Below are 19,065 nucleotides of genomic sequence, written 5' to 3'. Positions count from 1 at the left end.
AATGACAGCATGAGCGATGCAGCCCTATTTCTGGTGTCATGGGCGCCCTCAGCCTTCCATTGAGAAATACCACAGGGTGACAATCCTGCTCTTCCCGCAGCTCAGGGATACCCAGGCTGGCACCCATCACCCAGACTGCCCTCAGAACAGGTTGACCACCGGTGCATTGCGGCAGCTGGTGGGGTCCCTGCCCTCTGCCCAGCGAGGAACTGCGAGGCACAGCTCCCTGCTGAGCTACGCTGGCTCCCAGGAAAGCTGGGAGCCGCCAAGGGTAATTGCCTGGGACAAGTTCACAGGGCTTGGGGGATTTCCAAGCAAAGCTGCATCCACTTTGTTCTCTATTTTTCTCCATACCCTAGAGAGCATGTCTGTAATCATAATCACTAGAGCCCTCCAACTTTTTTATCCCACTAGCAAGTCCAAGCTGAAAAAAAATAAAATACTTGACATCCCTAAGGGAAAGGATGTTTTCCAAGTAAAGGGGCATTTTCGGCTCATGTAGGTCTCCAAAAAATAAATACAAAAGTGCACCAAGAATTAGAGGCCAGAGCTGCCTTCCTGAGCAAAGTGCTGCTCGGCTGCAGCAGTGCCTGTGGTGGCCCGGTCCCCACACCAACCCAAGGGTGCCAGGACAGCCCCAACCCCTCAGCACACACATGGATAACCCCACATGGGATCCCGATGCTCTGCTCCATCCTCTAGCTTCTTGCCCTTAACACCCACCTGCTGTACCTGGGGTCTCCTTCTGCCATGACAGGTACCCAGCTCACCCCTGCACTGGAGAGGGGAGACAGTGAAGAGATGTCACTCACCTGGAGCCCAAGCAGGTGGGTGGTTGCTTTTGGGGTAGCAGGGAGCTGTGATGAATGCAGGCTTCCTTGCACTGCCTCACACAGCAGAGAGAATTTTGTCTATTTTTAATTTCATTGCATTCCCCCAGTAAATCTCCCATGGGGAAAAGAAAATGTAAGCAAAAGAGAAAGGAGGAAAAAAAAAAAGCCAGCCCCAAACTAAAATAAAATCCTCTGTTTGATGGCTGCCTTTTGGGAGCAGGCAGCAGCCAAGATGCTGTACCTGCCCTGACCTGTATCACTTCACAGCCAGAACTACCCCAGGTACCAGACATCCCCTCCCATCCCCTCCACCCCAGACTGCCTCCCTCCTCATCTCAAGACCACTGGCTTAACTATCCCCAGCAGTCCTGCATCAGTGCTTCCCAGCCCACCCTGGCCACGCTCTGGGTCTCAGCTGAGGCCCTGGGTGCATCCAGGTCCCCCTGCAGCAAGCATCCCTCCGGGGGGGGCAGGGCCAGTGCCCATGGTGAGTATGCTGTCAGGGCTGCAGGGCCAGGTGGGCACTGGGGAGGGTGAACCCCTCCTTCAGCTGCAGGCAGGGCGGTGGGGAGGAAAATCAGCCATGCAGTCCATCAGGGAAACTCCCTGCTGTAGGGATTGCTGCAGGCTAGCAAAAAGGTTGGCATATTAAGCTTGTTAATTAATTACAGTAAATAAATGTTGCAATGATAGCTGGATTCATTCCAAGGCCTTCACCAGCAGCTGCGCCAGGCTCTGAACAGGTGATGGGGACACCCCATTCAGTACTATTCCTGCAGCATGGGGGAAACTTGGCAAAATTTGGCTATGAGGGCTTCACTCTGCTGCAGGTCAGAGAAGTCAGCAGAGCGACACTGCTCTGATTTATGTAGCAGCCTTGGCCCCTACAGCATCAGAAGGGTCAAGTCTCTATAGAAACCCCACCAAAACACGAACACATACACACACACAGAGCCTGTTCTCCAGCCCAGGAACCATGCTGCCGAGCCCTTTGTGCCTTAGAAAAGTCTGCGTGTCGCTAGGATCACTGCTGGGAGAGGGAAAACCAGCAGGTCCCACACCTGCTGCCTGAGCCCAGGGGATGCCATTGTGGCTGGACACTCCCCACAGGTAGAACCAGTGCTCCTGTTCTGCAGTGCCTGCTGCATGGTGGTGGAGCAGCTCCAGGGCCCAGGCTGCTATAAGGATGCAAGACATTACAGGGGCATCAAGTCCCTGTTTTCGCCAGCAGAGCCAGCAGGGTGCCCATGTTCCCAGAAGGGCACACCCAGCATGCAGGTCCATGGAGCTCTTGCAAGAGCCTGCTGGAGGGGACAAGCCAGAGCAGCGCTTCCCAGAGCCAGTGTTTGCCTTGGCAGCCCCAGGCTCCATGCCTTGCTTTCCAGACACTGAGCTCCTAGGGGGAACAGCTGAATGTCTAAAACCAGGCCTGGCAGCGGGGCTGGTATCTGGCCAGGGACATGGTAGTTCCCAGGGGCTCGGGGGGACGGTCTGTCTCCCTGCACTGCATTCCTGTCTCACTGCTTGGGCTGGGCTTTCCCACCAGCAGCCCTGCTCAGGTGCTGCGGCTGCTGAGCAAGCCCAGGCTGGGGGGAACAGTGTCACCTGCTACGCAACATCCCTCTGTTAGTTTACCAGGCTGCAAAGCCAGGGAGCATCCCATCCTGCCCCATCCCATCCCATCCCATCCCATCCCTAGAGCCAGCACAGCCTCCTACAAGCTTGTCCTGTTCACAGCCCAGGGAGCAGCCATGGCTTGTGCTGCACCAAGAGCAGCTCTGGCTTGGGCATCTTGGGCTTGGCTGGGGTTGAGGCTGCTCTGTCTTGCCCGAGGAGGAGCCAGCTGGAGCAGGACCATCATGTCAGGGTCCCCACACTGTCCTGGGACCAGAGGGATGCTGTGCAGTGCACACAGCTTCTCCTACCTCCACCCAGAGATGAGCTGCACATCACATTTCTGAAAACCTTTATTGTCAGCAAATAACAAAAGTCAGTCCTGCAGCGGCACAGGGAGCCTGGAGAGAGCGGGGGTGCTGGCACCCCAGGGCTCACTGCCCTGGCAGGTCCCCTGCACCAACCCCTCCCCAGCCTCCTGGGTAGCAGTGGGGCTGGGTGTGCACAGGGGGGATGGGTGAAACTGGGGGCATGTGTCATTCTCCAAAGCAAGGGGCACATTTACAACTGCTTATAAATAAACAACAACAATGAGAAACCTCCAGCTCTGGGAAGCAGGCAGGTGTCCTGCTGCAGAGCCACCAGCCCAATGTGCTCTGCCCTCCACATGTGGGAAGCAGCCCACTCCCCTGGGGCTGCAGATGCTGGGTGCCCCCCAGCACAGACTCTGCTGCCATGGGGGACCAGGCTGTTGGCGACCACCAACCCAAACCAGCCAGCAGAGCAGGTTGGGCACCTGCCCGGCTGCATGTAGAAGGATGTCCTGGGGATGCAAGGATAGGAATGTGGAGAGGTGCCAGAGCCTGCAACCCCAGCATCAGCTGGGGTCAACTTTGAGCCCTGGGGAGAGTGAGAGCCAGGACATGGAGCCTGGGAAGGGCCAGGAGAAGGGCAGCACTGTCAGATGTGCCAGAGCCCTCAGGGGATCCACACGTGCCCAGTGGGTGGTAAGGAACAGGGCTGGGTGCCCGTTGGGCTCAGCAGCCTGTGCCCTCCATGTGAGAGGCAGCAGGGAGCACCCTCTCACAGTGGGATTCCTGCCACCACCTTCCCCCTGCTCTCAGCCCCTCGGGTGCCACCCGCTGTCCCCTGCACACAGTGACATCCCCAGACTTGCCCCTTTGCCTCCTGTGCTTGAGGGGGTTGGTGAGAGGGCTTTTGAGGGCAGAGCACATTGGGAACCACCTGAGACACCTTTTACCTTTGCCTTTAAACACTGAAGCTTATAGTAGAGACTATGATATATAACCCCGGGGGCAGGGCTGTCCTGCCGTGAGTAGGGACAGCAGAGAGAGCACAGCTCCGTGGCCAGCCTGGCGAGGGTCTGCTCCGGCTGTGAGCAGGAGGTTAGTACGGGGGCACAGAGCAGGCGCTGGGCAGGGGGTCACCGTCTAGGGCTGATTCTTCGCCTCAGGGTCTTTGTCATAGATGTAGCTTCCCACAGCTCCGGTGTTGACGCCTGCACAGGGGGAGATGAAGGAGGGTGAGCACCCAGGTGGGAAGATGGCACGCTCCAGGGAGAGGTCCCCTCTGGGCAGTGGCATCAGCACGGATGGGGCTTGTGTCCCGGGCACTCACCTTTTGGCCCGAACAGGATCCCATAGCAGGGCTTGTGACAGTACGGCTGTCCATCGTGCTGTGTGGGAGAGGGAGAGAAGCATGTCACCAGGGAGGGCTGGGGAAAGGCCAGTACCCAGGACACATCCCTCCAGCTGGGCACCTCTCCCGCTCTGCTCAGCCTCTGCAGACACCCCTGGGCTGTGGGAGCTGCTCCTGACAGCCCTGTCCTGCTCCCTTGCAAACCACTGCGGCATGACACAGCTCAGCCAGGAGATGGCATGCCAGCATCCCCGACGTGTGCTGCCCATGACTCTCAGGTCTGGGACATCCTTACCTCGGCATGGCCCCCCGGGGTCAGTGTCTTGCTGCAGCGCTCGCAGCGTAGGCAGGGACGGTGCCAGTCCTTCCCCAGAGAAGTCACCTTCTCAGCTGGAGTGGGGACAAGGAAAGAAGGTCACACTGGCCTCTCTGCCCACATATCAAGAGGAGCAAGCCCCTGGCTGAAGGAGGAAGCCTGCAGGCCACCAAAACAGCTGGAGCACCCCCTGGGGACATCACCTCTGCCCCTGTGCACCCACCCACCCCTCTGCTGCCTCACAGAAGTTGGCCAAGGACAGCTATTAAGCCAACACCACCCCCTCAGGAGGTGACAGTAGGGGACATAACACAGATGAAGCCTGAGGCTGCCCAGCCCCAACCCAGGAGCTCCTCCAGGAGGACCCATCCCTGCAGGCTGCTCGAGCACATTCCCCTGTGCCTCTAGTCCCACATTCAAGCTGAACATCCCCTCAGCCTGCCCCAGGGTTCCTGCACAGAGGCCAAATGCCACTGGGACGTGCCACCCTGGGACATGCACCCACTGCCCACTTGCCACCTTACCAAAGTAGACTCTCTTGCCACAGCGTGGGCACATGTTGGGCTCCCCAGTGAAGGTGGTGACACTGGAGGCTGGAAGAAGAGAGGGCAGAGGAAGCAGAGGGACATCTCAGCCAGGACACACAGATGCAGAGGAACCCCCGCACACACCCTGCACCCCACACCATCACCAAATGCTCTGGACCAGCTGAACAGCACGGCCGAGGTACAGGCTGCCCATCCCACCCTGTCCCGCACCTTTGCTGGGTCCCTTGGGAGGCGCAGCGTTCGCCTTCCTCTCCTCCACCTTCACCGGGTGCTCGATGGGTCCCGGAGCGGTTTGCCCCTCAATCTGCGGCTGCTCATAGATGTAGGATCCAGCGCCACCAATGTTCACCCCTGCAGTGGGGCATAGAGAGGATGTGGCGGCCTGGGAGCGCTCAGGGTCTCCATCCTCCCCCCAGCCCCACTGAGCCATGGGTCACCGCAGAACCTCAGCCCTTGTTTGCTTTCTCCTGACCCACACTCTCCCCAGCCACATCTGGGATAGGAGAGTGACTCCACCTTCTGTCTGAATGTGAATTTGTTTTTTAAATATTAAAAAAAAAAAAAAAAAGACAACTGTCAGGACAGATCCCTCCCTCCAGCAGTTCTCCTCTCCCTTGGCACAAGTGGGGTGGGAGGGCTGGGACTGCAAAGCGCTGGCTTTGGTGTTCAGCACACACTAACCTGGCTCCTGGGGTGCTTTTGGGGCCATAGCTCCCCACCAGCGGGGATGGGGGGACCTGGCCCCTCCTGCAGCCTTGGGCATGGCTGCACAGGCGCAGCACGGACATACCTTTGGGGCCGAAGAGCGTGGCATAGCAGGGCTTGTGGCAGAAGGGCTTCCCATCGTGCTGGGGAGAGAGGGGAGTGTTAGGATGCTGAACAGCGACCATGGTTCCCTGGTGATCGCTTCCATCCTCACAGGAGTTCAGAGACCACCATGGCAATGCCTACACCCCAAAATGCACCAGCTTGCGGGTCCAGCAGCAGCAGCCCAATCCAACCTCAGCACTCGAGGATTTCACCTGCATCAAATGCTCCAGCTGTTGTGCCCATGCCATACTGCGGGTCTGGAGACCCAGCACCCTGTGGCACTCCAGCTGAGAGGCATCTCCAAGCCCCAGCTCATCAATGTGCCACTGGGACCCCATGCACCACCTCTTTGCCCATTAAACATCCTGTGCACAGTTAGGCTGTTATTAGGCACACAGAGCACCATATCTTCCACCCAGCTTCACCTCCCCCTCCTCTTGGCCCAAGATCAGAGGCCCCACACAGGCACTGGTCCCAGCCCAGCTGCTATTGGCCTGGGGCAATTATCGCAGGAAGGCATAAAGCAGGTGATAAGCCCCGGAGCTCCCCACAGCCATTTCTCATGGGCCAGTGGGAACCGAGTCCAAGAGGAAAGAAAGAGCATCTGTGGCTGGGGCGGGACGCCAGCGGGGCTGCCATGCATGCCGTTCAGCATGGAAAACCCACTGGGACCCTGTCCTCAGGCACGATCCCACCCCATTGTTCAGCACTTCAGCCTGGCTTTTGGCCCACGCTACTGCCCTCCATCCCCTCTGCTGTGAGGCAAGGATGTTTTGCCCAAGGTGAGCAGGGCGGTAGCTGAGCAGGAGCAATGTCCCCTCTCTCGCCCCCCGAGCCATGCCAAAGGTGAGGGCTGGGGGAGCAAGCGGGCAGCGGGCTGGCAGCAGCCAGCTGCAAAATATCGCTGGGCATAAATATCAGTGTGCTCGCAGCATTACCATGCCAGAGGGGAGGGTAAACATTTAGCTGGTCTCCCCGCGACACCTTTCCAACCCAACCGGACACGTTGGCTTGAAAGGAGAGAGAAAAAGCAGGGAAGGGCCAAATCCTGCTGTTGGTGCAATCCGTGGGGGCTTGGCTGCCACCCTCCATGAGGGCAGAATCTGGCCTTATATGGAGAAGCAGCAAATCCCCAGGACTTAACCTGGCCCAAAGCACAGAACAACCCGCACAGCCCCATCCTCCTCGGCAGGACCAGCCCCACTCCCCCACAGGCTGGTGGCAGCCGGTATGGCTGTCCCTGCCACCGCTACCCTCTCCCCAGCTGTGCCACCTGCTAACACTGTGTTAAAGAGCTGGTGACATTCTGGCATGACAGGCTCTGCGCAAAGCCCAGGGCACCAGGTGTCAACGCTGGGACACCACACAAGAAAAACACAGTTGCTCCCAGGCCCCAGCACCCCGGCAGACCTGAGTGCCAAGCAGCTGCAGTGGCATGGCACTCCCGGGCACCAAAAGCACCAGTGCCAAGCTAGCATCGCCGTAGCAATCCACGCATCCCAAATTTTTAGTGTTTTTAACCACACTCTGGTGCATGTTCTTGGCACACACACATCTTCAAAGCCAGCGTGATGCCCAAACAAGCCTGCCTGGTGCATAGAGCTGCTTCAAGTGCTTGCCGGGGCTCGCCACAGGCTGCCCAGGGACCCACGCTGAGGTGGCACAGCAACAACATCGCACGTGGTGCCAGCACCACCCTGTGTCTGCCCGGGACTGTGCATGAGAGCTCTTGGGCACTGCGGGTCACAGCAGCAGCATTTGAAGCCACAGTGTGCGCTCCTGGGCTTGTATGCTGCAGGGACAGCCCATCAGCACAGCACCAGGTACCCCCCCCAGCCCAGTTTCTGTGACTGCCCATCCATGGCGTGCCAGATAGACCACCAGGCCACCCCTGCATGGCAGCACAGCTCCCCCACCCCATCTGCCCCCGCAGCTCTCACCTCGGCGTGTCCGCCCGGAGTCAGGGTCTTGTTGCAGCGCTCACACTTCAGGCAGAACTTGTGCCAGTCCTTGCCCAGGGAGGAGACCTTCTCGGCTGCAGGGAACAGAGAGAGAGGTGAGCGACTGCCCAGCACCTGCTGAAGCCCCTGGGGAAGCCAAACTCTGGGCACCATGGGGGGTTGCACTTGAGGGTGACTGCTCATCGACACACTGTGCAAACCAGTCATGCTGCAGGGACCACTCCGCAGCCACAGGGTACCCAGGGCTGTTCAGGCCACAGACATGGGCAGTCACAGACATGGGCCCCCCCAGCCTCTGACCCCCCCAGCACCAGCTCTGCCAATGCACAGGCGCCCTTTCCCACGCACCAGTCCAGCAATGGCAACATTTTTTTTTCTACTCCTTACATCTATTTTTACCCGCCATGTTACCTGGAATGACCCTGCTCCCATTCAAATATTTGGTGTTACCATGCCCACCCCACCCGTTCCGTCATGCCTCCCCCGCGCACACCCAGCCTCTGGGCTCCCTGGGGAGCCTCAGCCGCAGCTCCAGCCCCTGCGCTGCCCCTGGGACACCCGCCTGCCTGCAGCCGGGAGGACGTGACAGTAGACAGCCTCCAGGGTTGCCAAGGGTGGATGTTTGGCCCTGGAAAACATTCGTCTCTTGGGTGAGTGATTGCCCCCCTCTCCCCCGGGCTGGGGGCAGGTGTGATGGGTAGGTGTAGGCGGGCACCATCCCTGCATTGCCCCGGGGTGCCACCAACCTGTGGAGCAACTCACTGCCGGCACTGAAAACAGTTTCAAAGCATCAGTGGGTGAACTCAGGTAAGGAAAATGCTTTGAGATGGGTTACACGAATGCGCCTCCTGTGGCTAGCCCTGAGCTGTACATCTCCAGGAGCATCCCGGGAGGTAGCACAGGCTGCCGGTCCTCGTCCTGCACCACCGGTATCGTGCTGTTCCTACTACCCTCCAGGTCCTGGGGGGCCAGGTGCTGCTCTGTGCCCCCTGCCAATTCCCATTCACCCTCCCTCTTCCTTGCACATGTGCGGAGACAGCTGGAAAACAGCACGATCCTGTTAAAGCCACCGTAAAACCAAATCAGAAGAGCCAAATAAAATATTTAACAAGCAAATAAAAGTGCAACTGGAGCCTAGCCCTGCTCTACAAGAAGACCTCCTCTGCAACAGTGGGTTTCCCAGGCCTTTTTCCCCCGAAGGACCTCAGCAAATGTCACCTGTTTGCATCAGGCCAAGATGAGGGTCAAGAGCTCCCTAAGGGCAGGTCCTGGCTCCCAGAGCCAGGCTCCTCCCAAGGCAAACAGCTGTGTCCGGGGCAGGCTGCAGGGCCGAGATTAGCTGAAACAACTGCCATCACCACCCAAAAACTCAGCCTCAGTGCAAAGCTGGGTGGCCAGTGGCAGAGGAGGGCAGTGCAGCGGGGGAGAGCTAGAGCCATTGCACCAGGGTGCAAGGGAGATCCCCAATAGCATCTCTGAATAAGCACGTGGAGGATGTGCTTGGAGGACCAGCACCAGCTGGAAGCAGCTCCACACTCACCTCCTGATGATGTCACTCTCGTGTCCAGGCTGTTGGACCAAACCCCTGGGGCACACAGCCCCCAGCCCTGCAAGTGCTCCCCAAAAATGAGGACACAGAGGTCCCACTGACCTGGGGCTGTTGCAAAAGCCCTGCATCCCCCCGCCCTCCCTGCAGGAACGGGTGCCTCCCCGGCGCGACTGGGGAGGGAAACGGAGCGTGACAAGCTGCAAGTGGAGCCAGGGGCTCGGGGCCAAAGAGCGGCTCAGCTTTGTCACAGTGGATGCACAGCCAGGCCAGGCTGCACTTCGGCTGCGTCAGCCCCGGCTCCCCCCACCACGCCGGCCCAGTGCCATTGTGGCCCCAGGTACAAAGCCAGGAGGAAGCTCCCAGCGGATGTTTTCCAGAGGCCATTGCAATTACAGCCGGCCACAACCCACACCAGCTCCTTCCTGTCCCCGTGACATGACATACCCCCCCAACTTCCCCCCCTCCATAAGATTTCAAGAAGCTGTAAATCCCTGCTGCTTCCTGATGAATGCACCCCCCTACCAAGGCCACACAGAGCAAGAGAGACCTCACCAGCACCTGCAGTGCCTGGCAGGGGACAGGGCAGGAGGGAGGAGGTGGCCCGGTGCACTGTCCTGCTCCCAGGGCATGGGGACAGCCCAGGAACCACAGGGGATGCCCCTTGCCTGCAGGATGAAACACCATGCAGAGGTTGGTCAGGCATCCTTTGGCTGTAAACAAGGGCTCCCAGGGGGGCCACGGCTGGGGCCAGCACAGCCAGGGTGACTCTCCAGGCTGCATTGTTCCCGCCGCGCAGCGGAAGCAGCTTGGAGCCACCCCAGCCCGTGTCCAGGGCAGCAGGTCCCGCCCATGGCTGTGCTGCCTGTAAATCACTGCAAGGGAAAACACCAGCACCCAGATTTCACGTCACCCAGCCACCTCTGCTCCACTGCGGCATCAGCTCCAGGGGACATGTCTCTGGCCACGTCCTCCCAACAGGGCAGACACCCCACAGGCAGCTGCTGCGGGGAGCCCTGCTCCACACCCCCCCGACTTGGGGGGGACACCCCACCATCAGCACTGCAAGGGCAGTCAGGAGTGAAGCAGCACTGGGGCTTTGAGCAGCTCTGTCTGGGGAGTATGGGATGGCACAGAGCCTTGGAGCAGACTTTGCTCACCTAGACGTCACCCCACACCCAGCCACTGCCACCAAATACCGTGCCCTGCCACACCAGGAAGGGATGGGCTAGCGCCTGCATCCTCTCAGCATCACACCGAGCACATACACGTCCTGCCTTGCTTGCTGAATCCCACTTTCACATGCTCAGCCTGTGGCCAGATGCCCCCTTGAGCCCTCAAAAGTTAAACTGGCCATGCAGCGCACGCTGGGACAGGCAGAGTTAAGGGTACTTGGCTGCAGCAATTTGGCCTCTGCCAAATGTGCATGACTCAGGGTTTGTCTGCCCAGGGTTACTTGGTACCTCAATAGCAAACCTCTCACAAGGGTGAAATGCCCCAAGGAGGAGAGGCGGAGGCACGGCCAGGTACCTGGCCAGCTGCTGGATGTAGCTGTGGGGTGGATTTGCACTGTGTAGTGGGGGCAACCCATGCTGACGAGCATCACCACTATAGCCAGAGAAAATCAGAGGCCAGGAACAGGAAAGCACCCGAGGGGGCTGCTGAAGCAGTTTGCTCCCCGCAGTCTGCTCCCCAAGGCTCTGTGGCAGCCCCACCCCAGAGAAAACATGGCTCATCCCTTAATTATCCACCATGCCCAGGCAAGGCAGCTGGCATGTGCCAGGGATGGGTGCACCTTTTAGGGGTGGGAAGGGAGCATCCCTCCTCCCAGACCCAGCGCTAGGGGCATGCCGAGCTGGCTCCAAGCCCTCACACAGGTATTTCCATGGCCTGACGTCAGCGCTGCTTCCAGACGGAGGCTTATTCAGCAAAAGCAACCATAGCTGCAGCTGCATCTCTGCAAAGGGCTGGGCTGTGCCCCATCCATCCCACCACAGCCTGGGAGGACACAGGGAAGGGCTGACAAAGCCTGGTCTGGTGATAAAGATGCCAAATCGCCCAGGGACCCAGTGACAGTCAACACTGAAGGAGAGGGTTGCTGCCAGACCAACTGCAGATGTGCTTCAAAGCAGTCACAGGCACAAAGGAATAAATAAGAGAGATGAGTGCAGGGAAAGAAGCCTGGTAAATGGATGGAAACAAAGCCAAGAGTCCAGGCAGCTGGCAGGCTTGTCTGGTCCCCAGCCCCTTGCAGCACGGCTGGGAGATGGAAAAGGCAGAGGGGCAGCTTGAGGATGTCCCACCAGCTATGCATGGCTCTGCCACCAGCCATGGTGCCCCGCCAGCCTCTTGGAATGGTCTGCGCTGCCTCCCCATGTCCCCTACACCACCCCCTCCTGCCCTTCTCGGGCATGGCCAGGCAGCTCCTTTCCCCTGTTACACAGCCAGGGCCGACGGTTACACCACACTGTGATTTTGTGGCCAAGACGTATATATTTAGCTTTGCCGCAGCGAGGCGAGCCCTCCGGCCCTGAGCCGCTTGCTCACTGGGCTCTCTCCAAGTGCACAACAAAGCCAGCTCAGTACCGCCTCGCCAGGGAGTGGAGTCGTCCCCTCCTGGGGGAAAAGAAGGAATACCACAGCAGGGGGGTCCTGCTTCCCAGGGCTTCACTTCCAGCCCAGCAGAGAGGCAAGGTCTTCCCCAGACCCAAGTCCCCACACAGCCAAGCCCCTTGGGCATGAGCGAGCCCTGTTTGATTTCCAGCCACAGCCCTAATGCACAGCATGGCTCCCGGCCACCCCGCCGCTCCCCGCCGACAAAACCTCACCTACTGCAGGCACTTTCCTGGCCCTGAGCCTCAAACCTCCCGCTCTGGTTCACAGGGCCAGGGCAGACTCCAGCAAATCCCTCTCTATTTTCCACTGGGCTGCTGTACTTCATCAAGCACCATCCGCACGGGATGCGCCCCTCCAGCTCCGAGGCCAGGCAGCTCCACCGTGGCTGTGCTGTGAGAGGATGAGCAGCGTTTCTTGCTGGGCACTGGGTTCAGCCAGGGCTGAGTCCAAGAAATCAGCTGCTTTCTTGCTGGGGTGCAGACACCTATGCAAGGTGTTGAAGGCCAGTGGGGAACCGGGACATGAACAAGCACACAAGAAAAATGGGTAATTGCTGGTCCAGAGTACGGTGTTCCTCCTGCCTGCTGAGATAACATCTCCAGCAGGCAGTGCAGGGAGGATGAGACAGTCTTCTGACTGGTGTCAGCGAGAGCAGGACTCAGAGCTGCTGGAGCAGTCAAACCAGTCTAAGTGTCCCTCCAGCCCCACAGCTCCTCACCTCCCCAGCCCGTGAAGGCACAACCAGTGGGAAACGCAGTGTGAACAGAGCTGGCAGCAGGAGAGGATGCTTGGGACCTCCCTGGGGACCAGAACACCAGCGTTCCCCACCAGCAAGTGCACAGCAGGCTGGTGGGAGAGCTCTTCCACCATCATGTCAGGACCTGTCCCCACCATCCCCTCCCTGCTTGCTCCAGCGTCTCCCGGCCCCCTGGCAGGAGCAATGGGCACAGCCACCCAACCACAGCCAAAAGTGGCACCACAGCACATGCTCCAGGATCCATATGTGATTGCAACATTGCAGCGACTGATTTTCCATTACCTCTCCCTTGGGTGTTCCTGCTCCGCCTTTCCTTGCTTTTGCTTCCCAGTCCCATCACCTCACCTCTCCCCATCCTTGTACTCCTACCAGGGACAGGGAAGGAGGATGGGAGCACAAGGAGCTCTGCCCAAGACCTGCCTGGGACCTGAGACGTGGGTGCAGAGGTCCACAAACCAGACACCAAATGAAGTCACTCAGGACCAGCCAGGCTCACAGAGCCAGCCCCAAGCCACCAGCACCACAGCCCCAGAAGCAGCGCCGATACTGCAGGCTGGTGGCGACAGGGAGAGCCGGACATCAGGCCCGTCAGCATAAACACCTGGCACAAGCCCTGCAGATCCCTGTGTCCCACAGCAGCTGAGCCCCAGCTCCCTGCAGGGCAGGGAACTGCCACGAACACGCACACGAGATGCCAACACCACACCATGCAGAAGCCCCAGCAGCTCCAGCAAAGCATGTACCTCGCAGCGCACAAAAGCAAAGGAACTGAGACCTCACAGCGTCTTGTCCCACCCTCCCACAGGTAATTTTCTATAGCTCGTGCTATTTTCCTGAGGGAAAAGCTAATGCTAATCAGCCCATCCTTCAGCTTCCCGTGGAAGCATCCCCCCCCGGCAAGGCCCTGCTCAAGGAGCAGGGAATTGGTGCATCCTTAGTTACTGTTCTGCAAGATCCACGCACACTCTGAGAGCAGCACCGAGACACCAGAGCAGGCATTACTCACAGAGCCCAGCCAGCCTTCATGCTGGCAAGCCTGGGGCAGTGCCGACGTTGACGTGCGGACTGCTATGATGGCTGCACTTGAAGAGCCGCTTCCTTTGTTAGGGATGACTATAGTTGAAACAAAGCCCTCCTGCCCCTCTGCCCGGCCACTGGCAGGTCACCATCTCCCAACAGCCAGTGCCCAGAGCCAAGGACAGTGGTTACTTATTAATTGCAGAGTGGCTTCTGCAGCTTGAATTTCTGTAGGGTTAACCTGTTGGCACAGTGCTCTGCAGGGGCAGCACCCCACACCTTGCTGCACCCCTCTCCTCCAGCACACTTAGGATGTCAGCCTGACAGCAGCATCTGGCGTTCGATGCAGGACCCTCCTTGCTTTCCAGCTGGATTTGTCTGTGTCCTTAGTCCCCCTCTGGCACTGCACCAGCAAACCATCCCCAGAGAGCAGCTTTTCTGCTCCAGCTGTAGACACAGCCAGGACAAGCCCCAGGGCTACCAGGAGGCTCCCATGTGCTTTTAGGATGCCCCTTCCCAAACAAACAGCACAGCAGCCTCCCAACAGCCCTCAGACAGCCCAGCACATGCAGACAGCTCCCCGCCGAAGGACCCTGCTGCACGTGTGCCTGCCACATCCCTGGGGCTTTTGCATGGACCACGCTTGGGATGGGAAAACAGGAAACCCCCCACCGCTGCACTCCCCCACTGTGCACTGGGAAGAGAGGAGAGGAGGTGGAAAGGCTTGGCCAGGGCTCCCAGCGACCCTGCAAAACTCATTTAAGGCTAGCGATGTAAAAGGGAGCTGCGGAAATGCGTGGCTGTTTGGCTTCACGCAACTCTGGTCCCTTCCAGCGCTTCCTGTCAGAAAAGATAACCCAGCCCGCTGCCACCTGCCCACACGGGATGGGAACCGGCCCCTGCAGCCACCGGCAGCGCTGCTCCGCCGGTTAAACATTCACATCTTCCCTCCAGCCTCCCCAAAGCGGGAAAGTTAGCCCCGGCTGCTCCTGGAAACAATGTCACAGACCTCGGCCTGCGTGGGGAAAAAAAAAAAAGGCCAGAAAACTATTTTTATATTTCCTTGTGCTTTTTAAAGGAAAAAAGCTCATTCTGTAGCTCAGGAAACACCCACATCCTCCTGACTGCGCAGGGAGGAGCCTGCTGGATTTTTCCAGGGAGCATGAAGCAACAAGCAGGTTGGAAATGAGTTTTCCATGGGTACCCACGACTGTTGGTGTTGGTCAGCCGCTCCAGCACCACACAGGGCCGGGAACAGGACACAGTGGCATTTCTCACACATGACCCACGACTGCAATCCCAAGCATTCGAGAAGCTATAGTTGCCAGCGTTCATTCAGCGCAGGCGAGGAGCGCTCCTGAACAAGCGGGGCTTTATGAATCACCTCCCCGTTCAGCTTTGGGCCGGCTGAGGAATTCACAAGCGTTACCCAGCCCTGGGTGCAGCGCTCCCATCACCTTCCCACCAAACCACGCGGTCTGTCGGGAGGAAACCCAGGAGCCACGTCCCGGAAAGGCGGCACAGAGATTGCATCCAGTTTCTATGCGTTAAATAAACGGACCCGGGTTTATTCTGCCAGCGCCTGGGCGGTTCCTCAAGGAAAAGCTCAAGGCATCAGCAAGGACACGCTCCAGCCTATCTTAGCTCCTAGCAGAGAAGTTTTGGGCTCGCTCCTGTTTTGACTCAGCCCCTGGTTTCTCTTAGGGGCAGTGGTGGCTACGGGGTCCCTGCTGCCAGGCACCTGCCTCCTCCCTGTGCGCAGGGCAAGGCGTCCCCTGAGGGGGCAGAAACAGGGAAGCCAAGGAGCAGCAGAGACATTGACATGGACCCCTACACCTACAGAAACCCACCTGGGTGCTGAGAGAGCCAACAAGCAGCTGGGGACATGGGGTACAGCACCCTGCCCCACCAGCCCATGACCCTAAGAGGCCCACAAGTCCCCCAGCACATGGGGAGAGAGAAAGAGCATGGGCATGGCTGGGGCTTCACCTCCTGGCACAGCCCGGCCCCCTCAGGCAGCAAGGCAGGGGTCCCCAAGCCCAGTCCTGGCCCCCCCGTGCAGGGCAGGCTCATCCCCAGGGTGAGAGGAGGAACTCTGACCCCGGGCCAGTGCCCAGCTGGCCGGACAGACACACTATTTTCTGCTTAAAAAGGAAAAGATTCACACAAGGAAAGATATCCAAGGGGCCGAGCCCTTCCCACCCCCACACAAATAGGTTTATTTAAAGGAGGAAGACAGCAAATTCCTATTTCTCTGTGTTTACTTGGAGATGGCCGGAAAGGAATGAAAGCACTGATGCCTCAAACGCTCAGGCACCATCACGACCCTTTGGTATTTCTCCACCAAACAAACATGCTGAGGCAGCAGGGGCTGGACGCTGGAGCATCAGAGGGAGACAGGCAGGGAGGGGTGCAGGCAGCAGCACTGGGACAGCTGGATCCCATCATCAGCAGGTTCCAGGAGGCAGCTCAGGCTGGAGTGCCTGATCTATCCCCAGATCCCTCCGAGCCTGCAGTGCAGCCCTGAGGATGCCCACCCCGAGGCTAGGGGTCAGGTCGCTCCCCAGGGTCTCCTGGCTGGGCACCACCATGTAGGGGAGAAGCGGGTTGGGGCAAGCTCCACGGCAAGTGGTGGTGAAGCATCAGGGCTGGGGATCAGCCCTTGCTTTCACCTCCGCCCCTGGCATTTTATGCAACCTGGGTGGCGGCGCTTACCCCAGGGTGCCTGACGGGAGACACCTTAGCCCTGGTTCCCAGAGATCCTGACCAGCCACAACCCCAAGCAGGGATCTCAGAGACCTGCAGGGACTCGCTAGTGCCCAAAGCTGGCCCAGGCATGCTGAGATGGACCTCTAAGCCCAGACGCTGGCTTTGAAAAAGTCGCATAGAAACCCCAAACCATTCATTAGCTCACCCACTCAGGAACAGCCCGCAGAGGGCTGGGTGAGAGACGAGATGGGGAGGGATGAAAAACACACCTGGAGCAAGGTTTGCAGGGAATGGGAACAAATTAGCTGAGAGGAGGTTTTGTTTGCACCTGCAACCACCTGCTCCTCCACACCAAAAGACCCCCCCCACACCAGCTCCTGGGACTCCAGCCCAGCACCCATCCACATTAGACAGGCCAGGCTCCGGGCCAGTAGGCACAGGGGCACACGGGTATCCCCCCAGCACCAAAACAAGCTGTGGGCACAGACCCCAACCACAGCTCCTCACCCTTTGCTTCACCTCCTTAGCCCAGCAAAAAGAGGAAGGTGCCTGGAACCCCCCTGCCACCCACACCGCTTTTGTCCCCCACCCCAAGGCCAGCCGGCAGCATCCTCCAGCACAACACAGGGATGGGCGTCGCGGGGGGATAGAGCCGCTGCGAGAGGGAACCCCGGGGGAGAGGCAGCTGCTGCCGGGCCGGGCTCTGGGTGATGGGTGCACCCCGCTGGAGGTGCGCCGGGCTCGGGGACGGCGCAGCTGGGGACACATCCAGGCACCGGGGAGGAGGAGGGGACCGGGGGACACACCGAGGCTTGGGGAAGGGAGAGCCAGGGATAAGTGTCGTCCCCGGGATGGGCGAGTGAGGACAGAGCGGGGGATGAGCCCCGGCTCCGGGAGGGGGATGCGGGGCCGGGTCGCGGGGATGCGCTCACCGAAGTACACGGTCTTGTCGCACTTGGGGCACTTGGATGCCATGGCGGGAGAGGAGAGCGGAGCTGAGCCGCGCCGAGCCGTGCCGAGCCGCGCCGTGCGCCCCGCTCCGCCCGGCCCCCGCCCACTGGCCCCGCCGCCCGGGGGGAGCGGGGCGGGGCTGCCCGCCGAGCGTCTGCCCGGCTCGGTACGAGCGGCACGGATAGGCTCGGCACGGCCCCCAGAGCGGCAGGTGCACGGCAGAGACCCCGTCCCGGATAAACCTTCCCTGCTCTGTTCCCCATCTCCGAAAGCCCAAAGGATGCGAGTGCTCAGGATTCCACTTTCCTGGGGAAAAAAATTAAAAGGTTGCAGTTAAACAACAAGACTTGTGTTGTTTTTACCAGCTGTGTGCTCAGTCCCCTCCGGTGCACACACAGGCAGCGATGCCACCTTGCCTCAACCTGGGTGAGCTGGCACTGACCCACAGGACCAGCAGGTCCCATTGCCATGCCCCAGAATCCATGTGAGAAATGGAGCAAGCACAGGAGCCATCTTGCCCCCTCTTTTAGGGACAGGGGAGAACTTAGGGGGATGCTTTTCAAACTCTGCGTGCACGTAGAATCATAAAATAGTTTGGGTTGGAAGGGACCTTCAAAGCTCATTTATTGCAACCCCTGCCGTCTTCCCCCAGCTCAGGTTGCTCAAAGCCCGGTCCAGCCTGGCCTGGGATGTCTCCAGGGATGGGGCATCCAGCACCTCTCTGGGCAACCTGGGCCATGGTTTCACCACTCTCATTGTAAAAAATTTCTTCTTCATGTCTAGTCTGGATCTCCCTTTCTTTAGCTTAAAACCTTTACCCCTTGTCCTCCTGCAACTGGCCCTGCTAAGAAGTCTGTCCCCATCTTTCTTATAGGCCTGTTTTAAGTACTAAAAGGCTGCAATAAGGTGTCCCCAGAGCCTTCTCTTCTAAAGGCTGAACTACCCCGAATCTCTGAGCCTGTCCTCACAACAGGGCTGTTCCAGCCCTCTGATCATTTTTGTGGCCTCCTCTGGCCCCTCTCCAACAGGTCCATGTCTTTCCTGTACTGAGTGCTTCAGAGCTGGACACAGGACTCCAGGTGGAGTCTCACCAGAGCAGAGTAGACGGGCAGAATCACCTCCCTCAACCTGCTTGCCATTCTCCTTTTGATGCAGCCCAAGATACAATTGGTCTTCTGGGCTGCAAGTGCACATAGCCGGCTCGTGTCCAATCTTTCATCCACCAGTACCCCCAAGTCCTTCTCCGCAGGGCTGCTCTCAATCCCTTCATCCCCAGCCTGTATTGATACCAGGCGTTGTCCTGACTCAGGTGCAGGACCTTGCACTTGGCCTTGTTGAACCCCATGAGGTTTGCATGGCCTCACTTCTCGAGCTCGTCCAGGTCCCTCTGGGTGCCATCCCGTCGCTCAGCACTGCGGTTAGGCTGGTGGAAGAGACAGGCAGTGCAGCCACAGAGGGTTGTACAGCTGGTTGCCATGGTCCTTCGGGGCCGCAGACTGATGTTTGAGGAAGCCCAGTACCAAATGCTGGTTTGGTGGGATGGTGCCCAGGTGGGGCGGAGGTCGCAGGGCCGGGGATGCACACAGATGGGCCAGGCAGCAGCCTCCCACCCCGGGAAGTGCCGTGCCTGTGCTGGGTATTCTTAGACACATTTTTTCCAGATGGGGTAACCGAGAAACCCAGATTAAGTAGCCAGGACAACAGGCCTGATACGGGAGACCTTGGCGG

The 19,065-nt window shown here is 59.1% G+C and overlaps 1 protein-coding gene across 1 annotated transcript; it reads right to left on the bottom strand.

Moving 5' to 3' along the window:
* Positions 1-2,782: 2,782 nt before the first annotated feature.
* CRIP2 (cysteine rich protein 2) lies at positions 2,783-17,490 on the bottom strand. Its single transcript, XM_065072281.1, has 8 exons — positions 17,319-17,490; positions 7,721-7,815; positions 5,761-5,818; positions 5,181-5,321; positions 4,947-5,015; positions 4,402-4,496; positions 4,086-4,143; positions 2,783-3,966 (listed from the first exon to the last, which is right to left on the bottom strand). The coding sequence occupies exons 1-8, from the start codon at positions 17,359-17,361 to the stop codon at positions 3,899-3,901; spliced, it is 627 nt and encodes a 208-aa protein (XP_064928353.1). The 5' UTR covers positions 17,362-17,490; the 3' UTR covers positions 2,783-3,898.
* Positions 17,491-19,065: the final 1,575 nt, after the last annotated feature.

Source organism: Columba livia, chromosome 8 (assembly GCF_036013475.1).
Source record: "Columba livia isolate bColLiv1 breed racing homer chromosome 8, bColLiv1.pat.W.v2, whole genome shotgun sequence".
In the NCBI taxonomy this organism is placed as follows: Eukaryota; Metazoa; Chordata; class Aves; order Columbiformes; family Columbidae; genus Columba; species Columba livia.
This window is presented reverse-complemented; position numbering and strand designations above follow the sequence as displayed.